Source organism: Myotis daubentonii, chromosome 2, assembly GCF_963259705.1.
Source record: "Myotis daubentonii chromosome 2, mMyoDau2.1, whole genome shotgun sequence".
In the NCBI taxonomy this organism is placed as follows: domain Eukaryota; kingdom Metazoa; phylum Chordata; class Mammalia; order Chiroptera; family Vespertilionidae; genus Myotis; species Myotis daubentonii.
Window position 1 is genome coordinate 88,542,600 of NC_081841.1, and position 13,528 is coordinate 88,556,127.

The 13,528-nt window shown below is 45.1% G+C and overlaps 1 protein-coding gene across 1 annotated transcript; it reads right to left on the bottom strand.

Annotated features, from left to right (window-relative positions):
* Nucleotides 1-1,809: 1,809 nt before the first annotated feature.
* On the bottom strand, nt 1,810-7,857 carry LOC132228005 (transcription initiation factor TFIID subunit 1-like). The gene is given in 2 exon segments (XM_059683766.1): nt 1,810-3,756; nt 3,759-7,857. Coding segments are annotated over 2 exon segments (5,628 nt in total). The 5' UTR covers nt 7,843-7,857; the 3' UTR covers nt 1,810-2,212.
* Between the last annotated feature and the right edge of the window lie 5,671 nt (nt 7,858-13,528).

Below are 13,528 nucleotides of genomic sequence, written 5' to 3' on the forward strand. Positions count from 1 at the left end.
AAGTCTTAGAAATAAGTAGAAAAATATTTCTGCTAAAACTCACTGACTTATCTCTGAGAATTTCTGGCCATGTCTTCACATCAGAGCAAGAGTCAGAGATAATTTATTTGGTTTATTCAGGTAAAAATGGCTATTTTTCTTTGCTTTAATTTCTAATATATTTGATAAATGCCTTAAAGAATCACTTCATTTTCTGAAAACATATTTAACATGAAATAATATTCATGTAGTAACTTTTACATACTATGTTAAAAATGTAGGAACTTGAAAGAAAACAACAAATCTTTTAGGTAGATTTAAATGAATGATTGAGCAGCTGGAAAAAAATTATATTGTTCATTAAAAAGTTACTAACTTCAAAAGCTTAGTCTTAATAAGTTCCAAAAATGTATGTAAAATTAAATCACATGGCTTGAAGATAAAAATAAAATTTAGGAGAGAAACCAGGATGGGGGCATAGGTAAACACCGGAAATTGCTGCCTCCAACAACTTCAAAAATACAATGAAAAGACAAAACGGACATCATCCAGAACCACAGGAAGGCTGGCTGAGTGGAAATTCTACAACTAGAAGGAAAAAGAAAAGCACACTGAGACTCAGAGGAGCTGTGGAAGTAAAGTGCAGAGGTACGGAGGCTCGAGCGTGTGGAAAGGGGCTGGCACCTGAGGACTCGGCTGTCTTTTTGAATCAGGAGGGAGATACAAGCTCCCGACTGCTCTGAACTCCAGTTCCTGGAAGTCTCTGGGGACCCAGGACTCATATGGGGAGAAACTGGACTGTCTGGCAGTGGGTAGAACTCGGAAGTTGAGGCTGGCTTTCCCTCAGAGGGGACACTGAGACTAGGGGCCCCTTAGGGCAGGACTGAGGATCAGCCATAGCTGCTTGCTCCGCCCTGTTGATTCCCTGAGACCCTGCCCCACCCAGGCTGAGGCAGAGGCTTTTGCATATGAATGCCCTGTGGCCCTTTGCCATTGGAAAATTACCTAACAAACTGCAACTGTGTCAGAGAAACCCAGAACATCCAAAAGATGGCCCAAGGCCCCACAGTAGCTTGCATTGCTTCATAGCTGGGCTCCTGCTGGGTAGCCTCAGGCAGAGGCTAAATTAACATCTACCTCCTTAGGGATCCAAGAGCCAGTGTACCCAGTGATCAGAGTGGCACCATCCAGATTACAACTCCTCAGATCCATAAGGGACACACTCAGGGGGAAGACTCAGTGAGCACCAAAGCCCCACTGAGGCAAGTCTTGCCCCAGAAGGGTGTCTCCAGCACATTTCTCCCACTGCAGACACAGCTGATTCTCACAGCCAATTGGCCTGGAGGCCAATTCCTCCCAGTGATACCTACAACAATCAAGGCTTAACTACAACAAGACTGTACACAAAGCCCACAAGGGGGTGCACCAAAAGTGTCCACCTCAGGTAATTGGGGAGGCTGAGCCACTGGGCTCTAATGGACACCTAGCACAGAAAGCCACTCTATCAACACAGGGAAGCATAAAAAATACAGAGACAAAGAAACAGGTCACAAGTGACAGAAATGGAGGAAAGCAAACTACTGGATATAGAGTTCAAAACCACACTTGTAAGGTTTTTCAGGAATTTTCTAGAAACCGCCGATAAATTTAGTGAGACCCTCAATAAGTCTAGTGAAACCGCCGATAAATTTAGTGAGACCCTCAAGAAATCTAGTGAGACCTGATTTAGGTTTCCTTTCTAATTTAGGGAGCCTGTTTTGAATGGGGGGTGGGGGTGGGGCTCTCTCCTCTCTACTGACTGGAAAGGACCAAGTGTCATGTTTGTGTTCCAGCCTGCTAGAAAACTGAAATGATACCATGCTTGGAAAATTTCTAATATACCAAGAGAACATAAAGCTATTAGTCCTTTCACAATTTCTCCTCCTTCCCCAGAGAAAAATGATACAAAGAGCAATAAATGAAGTTAAAGGTAAGCACTGAAGGAGGAGGAGATTGCTCTATCTTTATCAGTGGAAGGGGGAAGGGAGTTGCTTGATTTTAATCCAAAGGGTGACATTGCCCCAGGAAGATCAGGAGAGGCAATTAGTTCAATATTATTTACTTACTACTTTTTAAAGGCTAAGGTGTTAATTAACCTGGTGATTTCAGGGTCAGACACTATACAAATATAAACAAATTAAATCACCTAGACTGGAGAACAGGGAAGGCTGACCAAGGAGGCCCAAAGGAAGCCTCATTCATCAGAGTCCAAGTCACTGTCCCCAGCAATCGAGTGGAAATCCTCACTGTCCTCCTCGTCCTCTGACAGGTGGACCTGGCATAGCACGCTCGGCCCAGAGTGCTGCTCTTCCTCCTCATCTTCTTCCTCCTCATCTTCTTCCTCCTCTGATACCTCATACCCACCGATGCTGCTGAAGCTTGTGTCTTGGGTGTTCGACTTGGGGTCGGGCTCCTCATAGCTCCCATAACTGATGTTGCTATCCTCCAAACCATGAGAAGCCTCCCCACCGTCTCCCTCATAGGACATCATGCTTTCTTCATTTCCCACGCCCATCCTTGTGTTCTCCTGAAGCATGCGGGGCTGTTTGGGTATTATCCCACCGGATCCCACATCAGAGTCACTTCCATTTTCACTCAGTTGGATAGCAGAGAAAGGATTATCTCCTTCTTCGTCACTGCCAGCATCTTCCTCATCATCTTCTCCTTCAGACATAAGCAAATCCTCATACGGGACACTGGCTTGAGGCTGTTACACGGTTCCTTCCTCTTCATCTGCAAGATCGCCATCTGCATCTTCACCTTCCTGTGTCACCTGCTTTTCTGGAGTGGTAGTGGGAATATCCAGGACAGACATATTGCTCTCATCTTGAAATACAGAGGCATCTCGAGACATACTGAGGGATTTGTTGGTATCATATAAATCAGGTGGCTGAGGTGCGTAAGGCCCTGGGGTCATTGGGTCCAAACCGTCTAATTCTGCTTCTTCCAAAGCTGCTTCTTTAGATGTACAAATATCCTTCTCAAGTTGAGTCAAATGTTCGTTATACTCAGTCAATGTCTGGCAACAGACGTTCACAATCTCCTGAGCAGTCTTAGTATACTGACTTTCAGGCCCGTTGTACTTAACACTGTTAGCAAGGATAAGGTTGTCATCATCTGGGAAGCTCTTTCGACTCTGATACTTGTGCTTGGAGATATTCTTCCGTATAGTCTTTAAATCCATTGGACTGACAATCACTTCATAATCATCTGGAACAAAATTCTTATTAACTGGGTGATGAAATGGCCAAGAATCTGGAACTGCTATCATTTTCTGGGTGACAATATTATCCAGAATAAAAGAAAATGTCACTGGGTCATCATCATCCAACAAGGGATTGATAGCTTTCTCTAAACGAGCCAATTTGTCTTCTTTCTCTTTCAGTTTTTCATCACAGAGCTCCAGCATGGATTGAGAGACCTGGGTCAATGAGTGTTTTGGCCTGTAGGTTGTGCTACTTTTCACAATGAGCTCCAAATGCTCTCTGAGCTCTTCCCGAGATGGGTAGAGGCGTTTACGCACATTTTCACGAAGTGTCTGTAAGTCCATTGGTCAAGTAATAATTTTGTAGTAGTCCTTTACAACCTTCCCATTGACTGGAGTGTGGAAAGGGTAAGTATTTGGAAGATCTCTCAGGTCGTTGATGATAGACTCCAAGATAGATGACAGTGTCACCATGGGGTCTGTCTGGCGCCGGTGGATGGTCTTATGAGGTCTATTCAAATAGTCACAGTGGGAGTGGTTACAACTCGCCATTTCTTCTTAGGGGGGAGTTGCTGTTTAGGGAACTTGAGAACTAGAGACTTTCTGCGAACCTCATCTGCACTCTCAATTAGCTGTTTCCCCAAAACAATCTTGGTCCCTTCAACCTTGATAAGTTCTTCACTATCATTATGAATGACTGTCTTTTCCAACTCCTCTTCCTGTTCCTCTGTCATGGCAACAGGATTGGAAGGTGGAGCACTTGTTTGATAATAGAGGGGGCAGCATTTGTTTGTCCTCATGTGCCCAATGGCTCCACAAGCCCCACATTTCAGTTTTAGGTCAGGACGCTCCTTCAACTTTTTTGGCTTTTTCTCAGGAGGACCCTTAAGCTTCTCCTTTTCCCGGTTCCGCCTAAGCCGCCTCAGCTGCTCTTGAATCCTCCGCCGTTCTTTTCGCATCTTTTCTCGACGCTGTTCATCAAAAAGGGCGAATTTTCGAATGAACTCCTCATCTTTTGTAGTCCGTATGCGCACATAGGCATCTATGACAGCTGGCTTTCGGACCGTCTCACAGCGAACATATTCTTTTCCCTCTTCATCTCGAAATGTGCGATAAATCTTGAGACAACGGCCAGTGGCAGAAGAGTTCAGGCTAGTCACAGAAGCTGTATCATCATCTCTGTGATTGTTTCCTGCTGCTGCCGAACCTGCTGCCAGTAGCATCCTCTGTAGTTCCTTCCGCTCCTGCTCCTCCCGTTCTCGTGACAGCTGAGGGCTGGTTTTCTTATTCTGCAACATGTCCTCTATAGCCTTCCCCATTTCTTCAAAGTCACTGTCTTCAGCTGAGCTGCTATCTGTATCAGTTGATAAGACTTCAGTTGATGACAAAACCTTGTTTTGTAGGTCAAAGATGCGTTGACATTCCTCTTTGTAACGTTCTTGATGCTCAGCCACAGAAAACCTTGATCCACGGGCAAATTTACTCATTGACCCTTCCCCAGAGTGGGCCTGTTCTGTTGACATTGTGCGCACCACATCAATCACTTCCCAGCGGGACAACTTTTTCATCTCTTCCTCAGGCACGCCAAATTTACATAGAAGTTGCTTGGCATTTTTCAAAGAGAGGCGACGGAGGTCTGCATCTGTTCCTGTCACTGTTTTCTTCACTGGCTGAGGCTCTTTATCATCCTTCTGTTGCGTTGGTTTGTTTGGAATCTTCACATAGGAAAATCCTTCACCACACCCTGTGGGATCTGCCACCCCAGTCACCTCCAAGAGACACTTGCCCTTCATGGCAGCAATGAAGGCCCTTGTGGTGTTCCAAGGAGCAGTGCGAACCTCATCATCAGTCTTCATCTGGAAATCTTCCTCGTTTTCTTTTTCTGGAGCAAAAAAGGACTTCTCACCATAACCAGCATCCTTGAGTCGCTGCTCTGCAGCTCTCATACTGTAATAAGCACAGCACTGCTCTGGAGACACCATAGCTCTGATCTCCTCTTCAGTTGGTAAACGAAAATCAGACTTCAGCACCCACCAATTTGAGTCCATCCCTGTGCGTTTGAAGTCAGCACAGAGCTTTAGCCTCTTCCAGATGCTGCTTTCTGAATGACAGGGAAAGGCTGTTTTTATATCTTCCATTCGGATCCGCCGTGGCCGATCTGCACTCTTCCAGAAGAGGCGGTAAATAAAAACCTGGAGAAAATCTCGAATATGTGTATTGGCCCTTTTGGAGTTGGGCCCAGGAACTTCAAACAAGGGGCACTGCTGGCCAATCACAAAGATATCCACCAATTCCCGAATGTAGTAGCCTTGTCTTGTCCGAATGATAAGGAAATCAGTTTCTGGCATCTTATGAAGATAAATTGGGGCACGAAAGAGATTGTTCTCAAACGCCTGCAGCAACTGGCCAGGATGGAGAGAGCCCAGGAAAGGAGAGGTATGGCAGTAAACAGTTTCTCCATATTTACAATCTGGGGCCCCAGGATCTTTTCCAGGTTTCCGCTTATAATAGTTTTTTATCTTGGTTGCCATGCCAACCTGCATCATTAATGGTCCATTTTCCTCACTGTATTCTGCTAGAATAAGATCTCCATCTTTGCCTGTGAGGTCCTGAGGTGTGCGCATAAAAAACATCTCTCCACCACCTGAAGCTTGCCTCTCTTGTTGTCTCACCTTAGCCTTCTTTCTTATGTGCTTTAGCAAGGGTTGGACTGAGTGGGGACCTGGCTGAGACAATGCCCCAAAGGAGTACTTCTTCAGAGCTGGGCGATGGAATTGCCGGAGTTTGATGGGCCCCATATGGGTGGGAAAGAAGGGCTGCCGTAATTCCACAGCAGGAATTGAGTGCTGGATGCTATTTCCTCCAAAAGTGCCATGAAGACCCTGTTGCTTGGGGTAGTAATATTCATCATTGGAGAGATTCCATGGATCTTTCACTTCTGGCTGAGACATGTTCTGCTGTAGTTCCTTCTTGGTGACTCCTGCTTTCCCTAAGAGAATTCGACTCTTCTTTAGAGATGATTCCTTTTTACTCTCCTTGGAGGGGGAGTTAGATGTGGCCTCTTCCGCCTCATCAGGAATTTCCAAAATGAGATTCTCGTCATTGGGATCCAGTGTCAAAACAGGAGGCTCCAACAGCCGGGGCATGGCCTGAGCATCCCAAATAATGTTGTCCTCCCAACGTCCATACACCAGTTCCTCATTGTCAATGGGAAAAATGGAGTACCAAGGCTTGTCATCATCCAGGGTGGCTGCACAACCTTGCTGAACATTGTAAGCGATGGCATTTCTAATCGTGCTGGAAGGAAGCCAGCCTTCCAGGCTTGCACGCTGAGGTTTTGTCCCTTTGTGTTTGACATCCTCCCCATCCCAAATGATATCATCCTCCCAATGCAGTTGTGTCGCCATCAGGAAGTTTTCATCAGCCAGAAGAACCGTGCCACTGCTTTCCTCAAATTTCCTAAAGTCCTCCATCATTCTACCTTTTATCACAGGTTCATGTCCCATCTTTCTCAGTTTGAAGCCATAGTCAAACCCACTGCCATCCTCAGGGACACCCAGCATATCATACCACAGTCGGGCAGGCCCATAACGCCACTCAGCTACTCTTGCTTTGGTATCTGTCACTTTATCTATATCCCCAGTAGACTGGGAAAACTTGGACTCCACAGGAGCCATCATTGTGATTTCATCATCAGAGAGACATTGCTCTGGAGGAGGTGGCGGAGCACAGTCGTAGGTCCATAAAGACTTCTGGTTGACTTCCGATTCTATTGAGCACTCCACCTCCTGAATCTGCTTTTCCTGTATCAGCTCACAGTGCTTCCTTTTCCTCTTTCTCCGAGCACTCCGCCAAACAGATGGGACATTCTTTCCTGGTCCAAAAAGACGGAGGAAGCGTAACACCTTTCCAGGCCGAAATTCTGGGAAAAGTTCTGTGACACTCGGCAACAGCTTGGTAGCATCATGCTGCATAATCCCAGCCAACGGCAGCGTCAGTTTTCCATCCTCAGATTCTGCCTGTGTTGCTTCCTGAGGTCCCATCTCAGATTCTGAGTCAGAGGAACTACTGAAGTCCACTTTTTCTGAGGCCAAAGAGGAAGGGGCAATGATGAAGGGCATGATGATGCCTCCTCCATCTTCAGACATACCCGTAATAGCATCCTGGTCCTTATCCTTCTTTAATGGTCCTGGGTGTGGAGGTGGAGGAGGCATCAACTTGCAATCCATGTCTTCACAATCAGCATCATAGTCATCATCATCATATTCTGAGTGGCAAAGGGGCTGCAAGCTCCCCATTGTGTGCTGGTATCTCCGACTTTCATCTTCTGCTACCTCACTGATGTCTGAATAGTCCACAGCATCTCCTGTGCTCCTGATCCATCCCTCATCATCTACCAGAGCACCGTCATTCCCAGTCAATTCTTCATTTGCCATGAGTTCAGTGATCAGGCTGCCCAGACCCAAAGCCCCCAAGCCTGCCAAGTGCTTCTTACACTCATCGTCCAAGACGCTTTCCCCCTCCAGCTGCAAGCCTCCATTGATGTTGCCGAAAAGGAATCCAGTTAAAGAAAATGGGAAGCCCCCAGTCGAATCTTCATCGCTGTCCGTGTCTGACATGATGGTGGCCGTGGCGCCCGCTGGGCGCCCATTGTTCGGGTCCAGGGATTCCCAAAGGTGTGGATGGAGTCGGCGAAGAAGGAAGTCTTTTGACTGTCCTTGCCGAGCAATTGCATCATATGTAATTTTTCCTTCAGCATCCACCTGACTGGCCAGTGCATTTGACATTTTTTTCTTTCGTCCCATATCCAGTGGATACTGGGCCACATGGATCTCTGGAAAAGCACCTCCATCTCCAAAATCCTCTAATAACCGAGGTATCCAGCCTTGCCGGTACCCATATGGGGGAGGTTCTCTTCGGGAGGAGACCAGTGAGGTCTGCTGTGATCTCTGGGATCTTGCCTTTTCTTCAGCCTCAAGTTGGTCCTGAGATAGCTGAGTAGGTGCAGGTAAAAAGCTGGTGAGCGCCATCTTCTTCCGCTTGTTTTCAGCGCCTGCGACAGCACCGCGGGCAGCACGCTGTTTTATAAAATCATTTAAAGCGGAGAGCATCACAACCCCATCTAGCAGGCGGCTCCTGAGGTGCCCGCACAGGCCTCACCCTGGCCCGGCGCCTGGCTGTCCCGCAGCCCAGTTAGCGACACGTGCGAAGCAGGGCCAGGCCGGGAAACAGCTAGACGGGAAGGGGCAACTTATGCCTGGCACAGCACTCACGGTCCGGTCCGGTCCGGTCCCGTCCGACTCAGGGACGCCGCCACCGCCGCTCCGGGGTACCTCCGGGTCTAGCTGGTACTCTGGACCTGAAGGTGTTAAAGGAATAGAAACATTTACTCAAAAAAATAAAAACATATACATTCTAAATTCCATATTCACCAGAGTCTGCTATGAGTGCTCCCACCTCGGTAAGTTCTGTCAATATCAGGGTCAATAGGAATTCTCTTCACTCAACTGGCAGCTCCAACTTCAGTCAGTCTGCTCTGGAGAAGTGATGTGTGCTCTGCACAGCGTGGCCTTTTATAGGACTCCCCTTAGGCCACGCCCACTTGCTGAGATTGGCTAAAATCTACAAAAGGAAATAACCACTTTAAAGTGGATTATACAGATGCTAGTCTGATAGGGCATTAGGATTACAACACATAGAAAACACTTGGGGGCTGACACCCTAGCAGAATGTAAAGGTGTTTTCTGGTAGAAACATGAAACTTTTCAATATGCAATACAATATTAACTGTAGTCACTATCTCATAGATGCTGTAGAAAATGATTTTTAACAGAAGTGCCATGCTACTACCTGTATTTCGTTGAAACCCATCACAAGTTAACAAGTTATTGATGCCACCACCATATGAATTATTTTCCACATTATCAAATGTTTGAGAATTTAAGTCCTACTTTTAAAAATCTATGAAAATAATTAACCTTGTGAGAAGTTTAAGAAGTGAAAACCTAAGTAACTCTACTTCTAAATTTTTTTAAGTTCTTTTTTTTTTAATTAAATCTTTATTGTTCAGATTATTACATTTGTTCCTCTTTTTTTTCCCCCTATAACTCCCCTCCTCCCAGCTCCCACCCCACACTCCGCCCTCACTCCCCACCCACTGTCCTCATCCAGAGGTGCACGATTTTTGTCCAGTCTCTTTTCGCATCTCCCACACCCCTTTCCCGCCCAAGAATAGTCAGTCCATTCCCTTTCTATGTCCCCGATTCTATTATGATCACCAGATTATTTATTCACTTGATACTTAGATTCACTTGTTGATAGATGCATATTTGTTGTTCATAATTTTTATCTTTACCTTTTTCTTCTTCCTCTTCTTAAAGGATACCTTTCAGAATTTCATATAATGCTGGTTTGGTGGTGATGAACTCCTTTAGCTTTTCCTTATCTGTGCAGCTCTTTATCTGACCTTCCGTTCTGAATGATAGCTTTGCTGGATAAAGTAATCTTGGTTGTAGGTTCTTGGTATTCATCACTTTGAATATTTCTTGCCACTCCCTTCTGGCCTGCAAAGTTTCTGTTGAGAAATCAGCTGACAGTCATATGGGTATTCCCTTGTAGGTAACTGGGTTTCTTTCTCTTGCTGCTTTTAAGATTCTCTCTTTGTCTTTTGCTCTTGGCATTTTAATGATGATGTGTCTTGGTGTGGTCCTCTTTGGATTCCTTTTGTTTGGGGTTCTCTGCGCTTCCTGGACCTGTAGGTCTATTTCTTTCACCAGGTGGGGGAAGTTTTCTGTCATTATTTCTTCAAATAGGTTTTCAATATCTTGCTCTCTCTCTTGTTCTGGCACCCCTATAATTCTGATGTTGGTGCGCTTGAAGCTGTCCCAGAGGCTCCTTACACTATCTTCATATTTTCGGATTCTTTTTTCATTTTGCTTTTCTGGTTGGGTGTTTTTTGCTTCTTCGCATTTCGAATCTTTGACTTGATTCTTGCGCTCCTCTGGTCTGCTGTTGGGTGTCTGTATAATATTCTTTATTTCAGTCAGTGTATGCTTAATTTCTAGTTGGTTCTTTATCACAACATCGAGGGTCTCATTAGATTTCTTGAGGATCTCACTACATTTATCGGCGGTCTCACCAGTCTTTTCAAGGGCCTTACTAAGTTTATCGGCAACTTCTAGACAGTTCTTAAGATACCTTAAAAGTGTGGTTCTGAACTCAATATCCTCCATTGACAGTTTTGTCCTGTTTCTTTGTCTCCGCATTTTTTATGCTTTCTTGGTACACCCCCTAGTGGTCTTTGTGCGCAGTCTTGTTGCCTTTAAGCCTTGATTGATGTCGGCAATACCGGGGGTGATCTGACCTCCAGGCTAACTGGCTATGAGAGTCAGCTGTGTCTGCAGTGGGAGGGCTTCTGTGCCAGATCTCTAGGGGGGTGCTAATCTAGCATTTGCCTGAGGCTATCCGGCAAATGGTTCTGTGCAGGGCTTGGGCGGGGCGGGTCCCCGGGGATCTACAGGGCAGGCGGAGCAAGCAGTTATGGCTGCTCTCAGTTCCTTCCCCAGGGGCTCTGCCTCTCAGAGTCCCAGCAATGGCTACAAACCTCGGAGAGAAAGCTGCCTTCGAGTTCAGACCGAAGCCAGACAGTCCCGCTTCTCCCATTTGAGTCTTGGTCCCCAGAGACTCGCCCGGATCTGGAGCTCAGAGTCTGAAACTCCCTCCCGATTGAAAACAACAACCTCGCCCTCCGCCGACAGCCCGCTCCGCATGCGTACTCCGCACCTGAGTATTTCACTTCAGTACTGCGCCTCCTCTGAGTCTGGGTATGATATTCTCTTTCCTCCTAGTTGTAGAATTTCCACTCAGCCAGCCTTCCTGTGGTTCTGGATGCTGTCTGTTCTGTCCTTTAGTTATATCTCTGAAGTGGTTGTTCGAGGGCAGCAATCTCCGGCGTTAACCTATGCCGCCATCTTGGTTTTTTTCTACTTTTAAAATTTATGGAAAAGCAAATGTGAAAGCCATCAAAAACCACCTATTGTAGAAAGAGGCAAAGCTACTGCTCTCTAATTCAATGTACAGGATGGTAAACCAACAGAAGGGTCCTTGACCTGCAAGATCCCAAAGTTAATTAATTCTCAGAATATTATCTCCAACATTAATCAACTTGTTGCAAGTCACCCACATAAGCTTATAGCAGAAGAAGTTTCATTTTCCAGCAAAAATCAACTAATTCTGTGGCAGTGTGCCCTCCTGTAGTGCTGTTACCTAGTGCTGTACCTTACAGAAACTTGTCCAACACTCACTTGCACTAATATTTCCTAGATTTCTCATTCTGTCACACAGCATTTTAACATTCTATAACCCAGGCCCTGTACTCTGGTTCTTCCTTCAAATAATAAATAGAGCAACTAGCCTGGCTGGTGTGGTTGAATTGTTGAGTCTCCACCCATGAACCAGATGGACTTGGTTTGAATCTTGGTCAGGGCTTATGCCAGAGTTTCAGGCTAGATTCCCTTAGGGGGCTTGTAGGAGGCAGCCAATCAATCATTGTCTTTCCACACTGATGTTAGTTTCTCTCCATCTGCCCTTCCTCTCTCTGAAATCAATAAGAAAACATATTTATCAAAATAAATAAATATTCTAAGTTTTGCTATGTGCCATAGTAACTTCGCAATTCCCTTACCCGAAACCCAGTCTTCAAAGGTAAAGCAAAATCCCTAGACTCTTCAGATTATAGGTTAGTGGAAATGATAAAAGCAAGCACAGAGAATTAAAAAATTCCTAAGAGCTCAAATAAGGAAGAGGGTTCTGCTGTGTACAACTAACTGAAGAAGAGAATGAAGAGCAGGTAACTGAACTGAGGATCCTTCCCCCTCATCTTTCCCCAGAAAAAGGCCCCAGGAAAACAATGACTAAAGAGGATTACAGAGGCTTGAATCCCTGCTATGGCTAACAATGATCGGAGCAATAAGCAGGAAATAGCTACTCTTCTGCCATGTGCAAGTTCGAAATCATTGGACTAAGCCTTCCAGTGGTGCTCAGTCATTTGGCATGGGCCCTGGAGATAAGAGGTCATAGGTTCATTCCCTGTCAGGACACGAGCCTGGGTTGTGGGCTCCATCCTAGTGGGCAGAGTGCAAGTGGCACAAAACCAATGATTGCCTCTCATCATGGATGTTTCTATCTCCCTTCCCCTTCTTCTATGAAATCAATAAAAATTTGTTAAAAAACAACAGAATTTCTGCTTTTACCACTTATATTCAACACTATGATGGTTTCCTATTCAATGCAATTAGATACATGAAAGAAGAAAGAGGAAAGAAAGCTATTATAATTTATATTATTAGCTCAGCATGATTGCATAATTAGAAATTTTCCTGAAATCTATAGTTAGTGAGGTTAGGAAGAAATGAGATCAGTGAATTTCTTCTAAACAAACAAAAAAAATTGGAAAGGAAATTTACAATGCATGTTATATGATCAGAAACTGAAATTCCTAAAAATAAATCTAATAAAAGTTATATAATTCTGTGTATATAACCTATAAAATGCTATTCAAAAAAAAAGGAAAGAACTATGAGTCCTGTAAATGGAAATATCCCATATTCATGGATTGAAAGACATAATATGGTAACCATGTCCAATGTCACTAAACAGACCAATACCATAAATATGATTCAATAACTTAAAAAATGTATGTGCATATACATGTGTATGTAATTGATAAGTTGGGGTTTAAATGAGTCTGTGACTAAGACTCTTAAAATGCATTTTAGTCAATAAAGGAGAGACAGACCTCGCTAAAAATGAATTAGTATTGCAGGCATTATCACCTCAATTACTTTCATATCTACATAGCACACATATAACAGCTTCCATATTGTGGGGGAGAGTATTTGTGCAAAAGAAGGGATGAACTGTCATAGTCACAGGGTATAAAGGTCTGTCAAAGACAGAGGTTCTCAAGATTCCCTATGGCTTTTTGCCTGGTGGCTCAGGACTGTGCATCACATTTGATGCTCAGCTGAGATTCTGATCACACCTACAGTACAACTGACCTCGTCGGTTTTTAAAAAATAGACGTCATAGGGCACATCTGAAGGACGGAGACAACGCGCCTATGTGCTCTTTTACGTCCAGACCAGTGAACTGGAAGGAGACAGCGGGGAAGCCCCCTGCCCCGAGAAGGAGCACAAGGTCGCCGCGTCCACCTCACGGGGGCCCAAGACTGCCCCCAGCTTCACGGGTCCCGGGTCCAAGGAGCCCGCACAAGAGGCGCCCGTCAAGCACACCAGCTTACAGCAG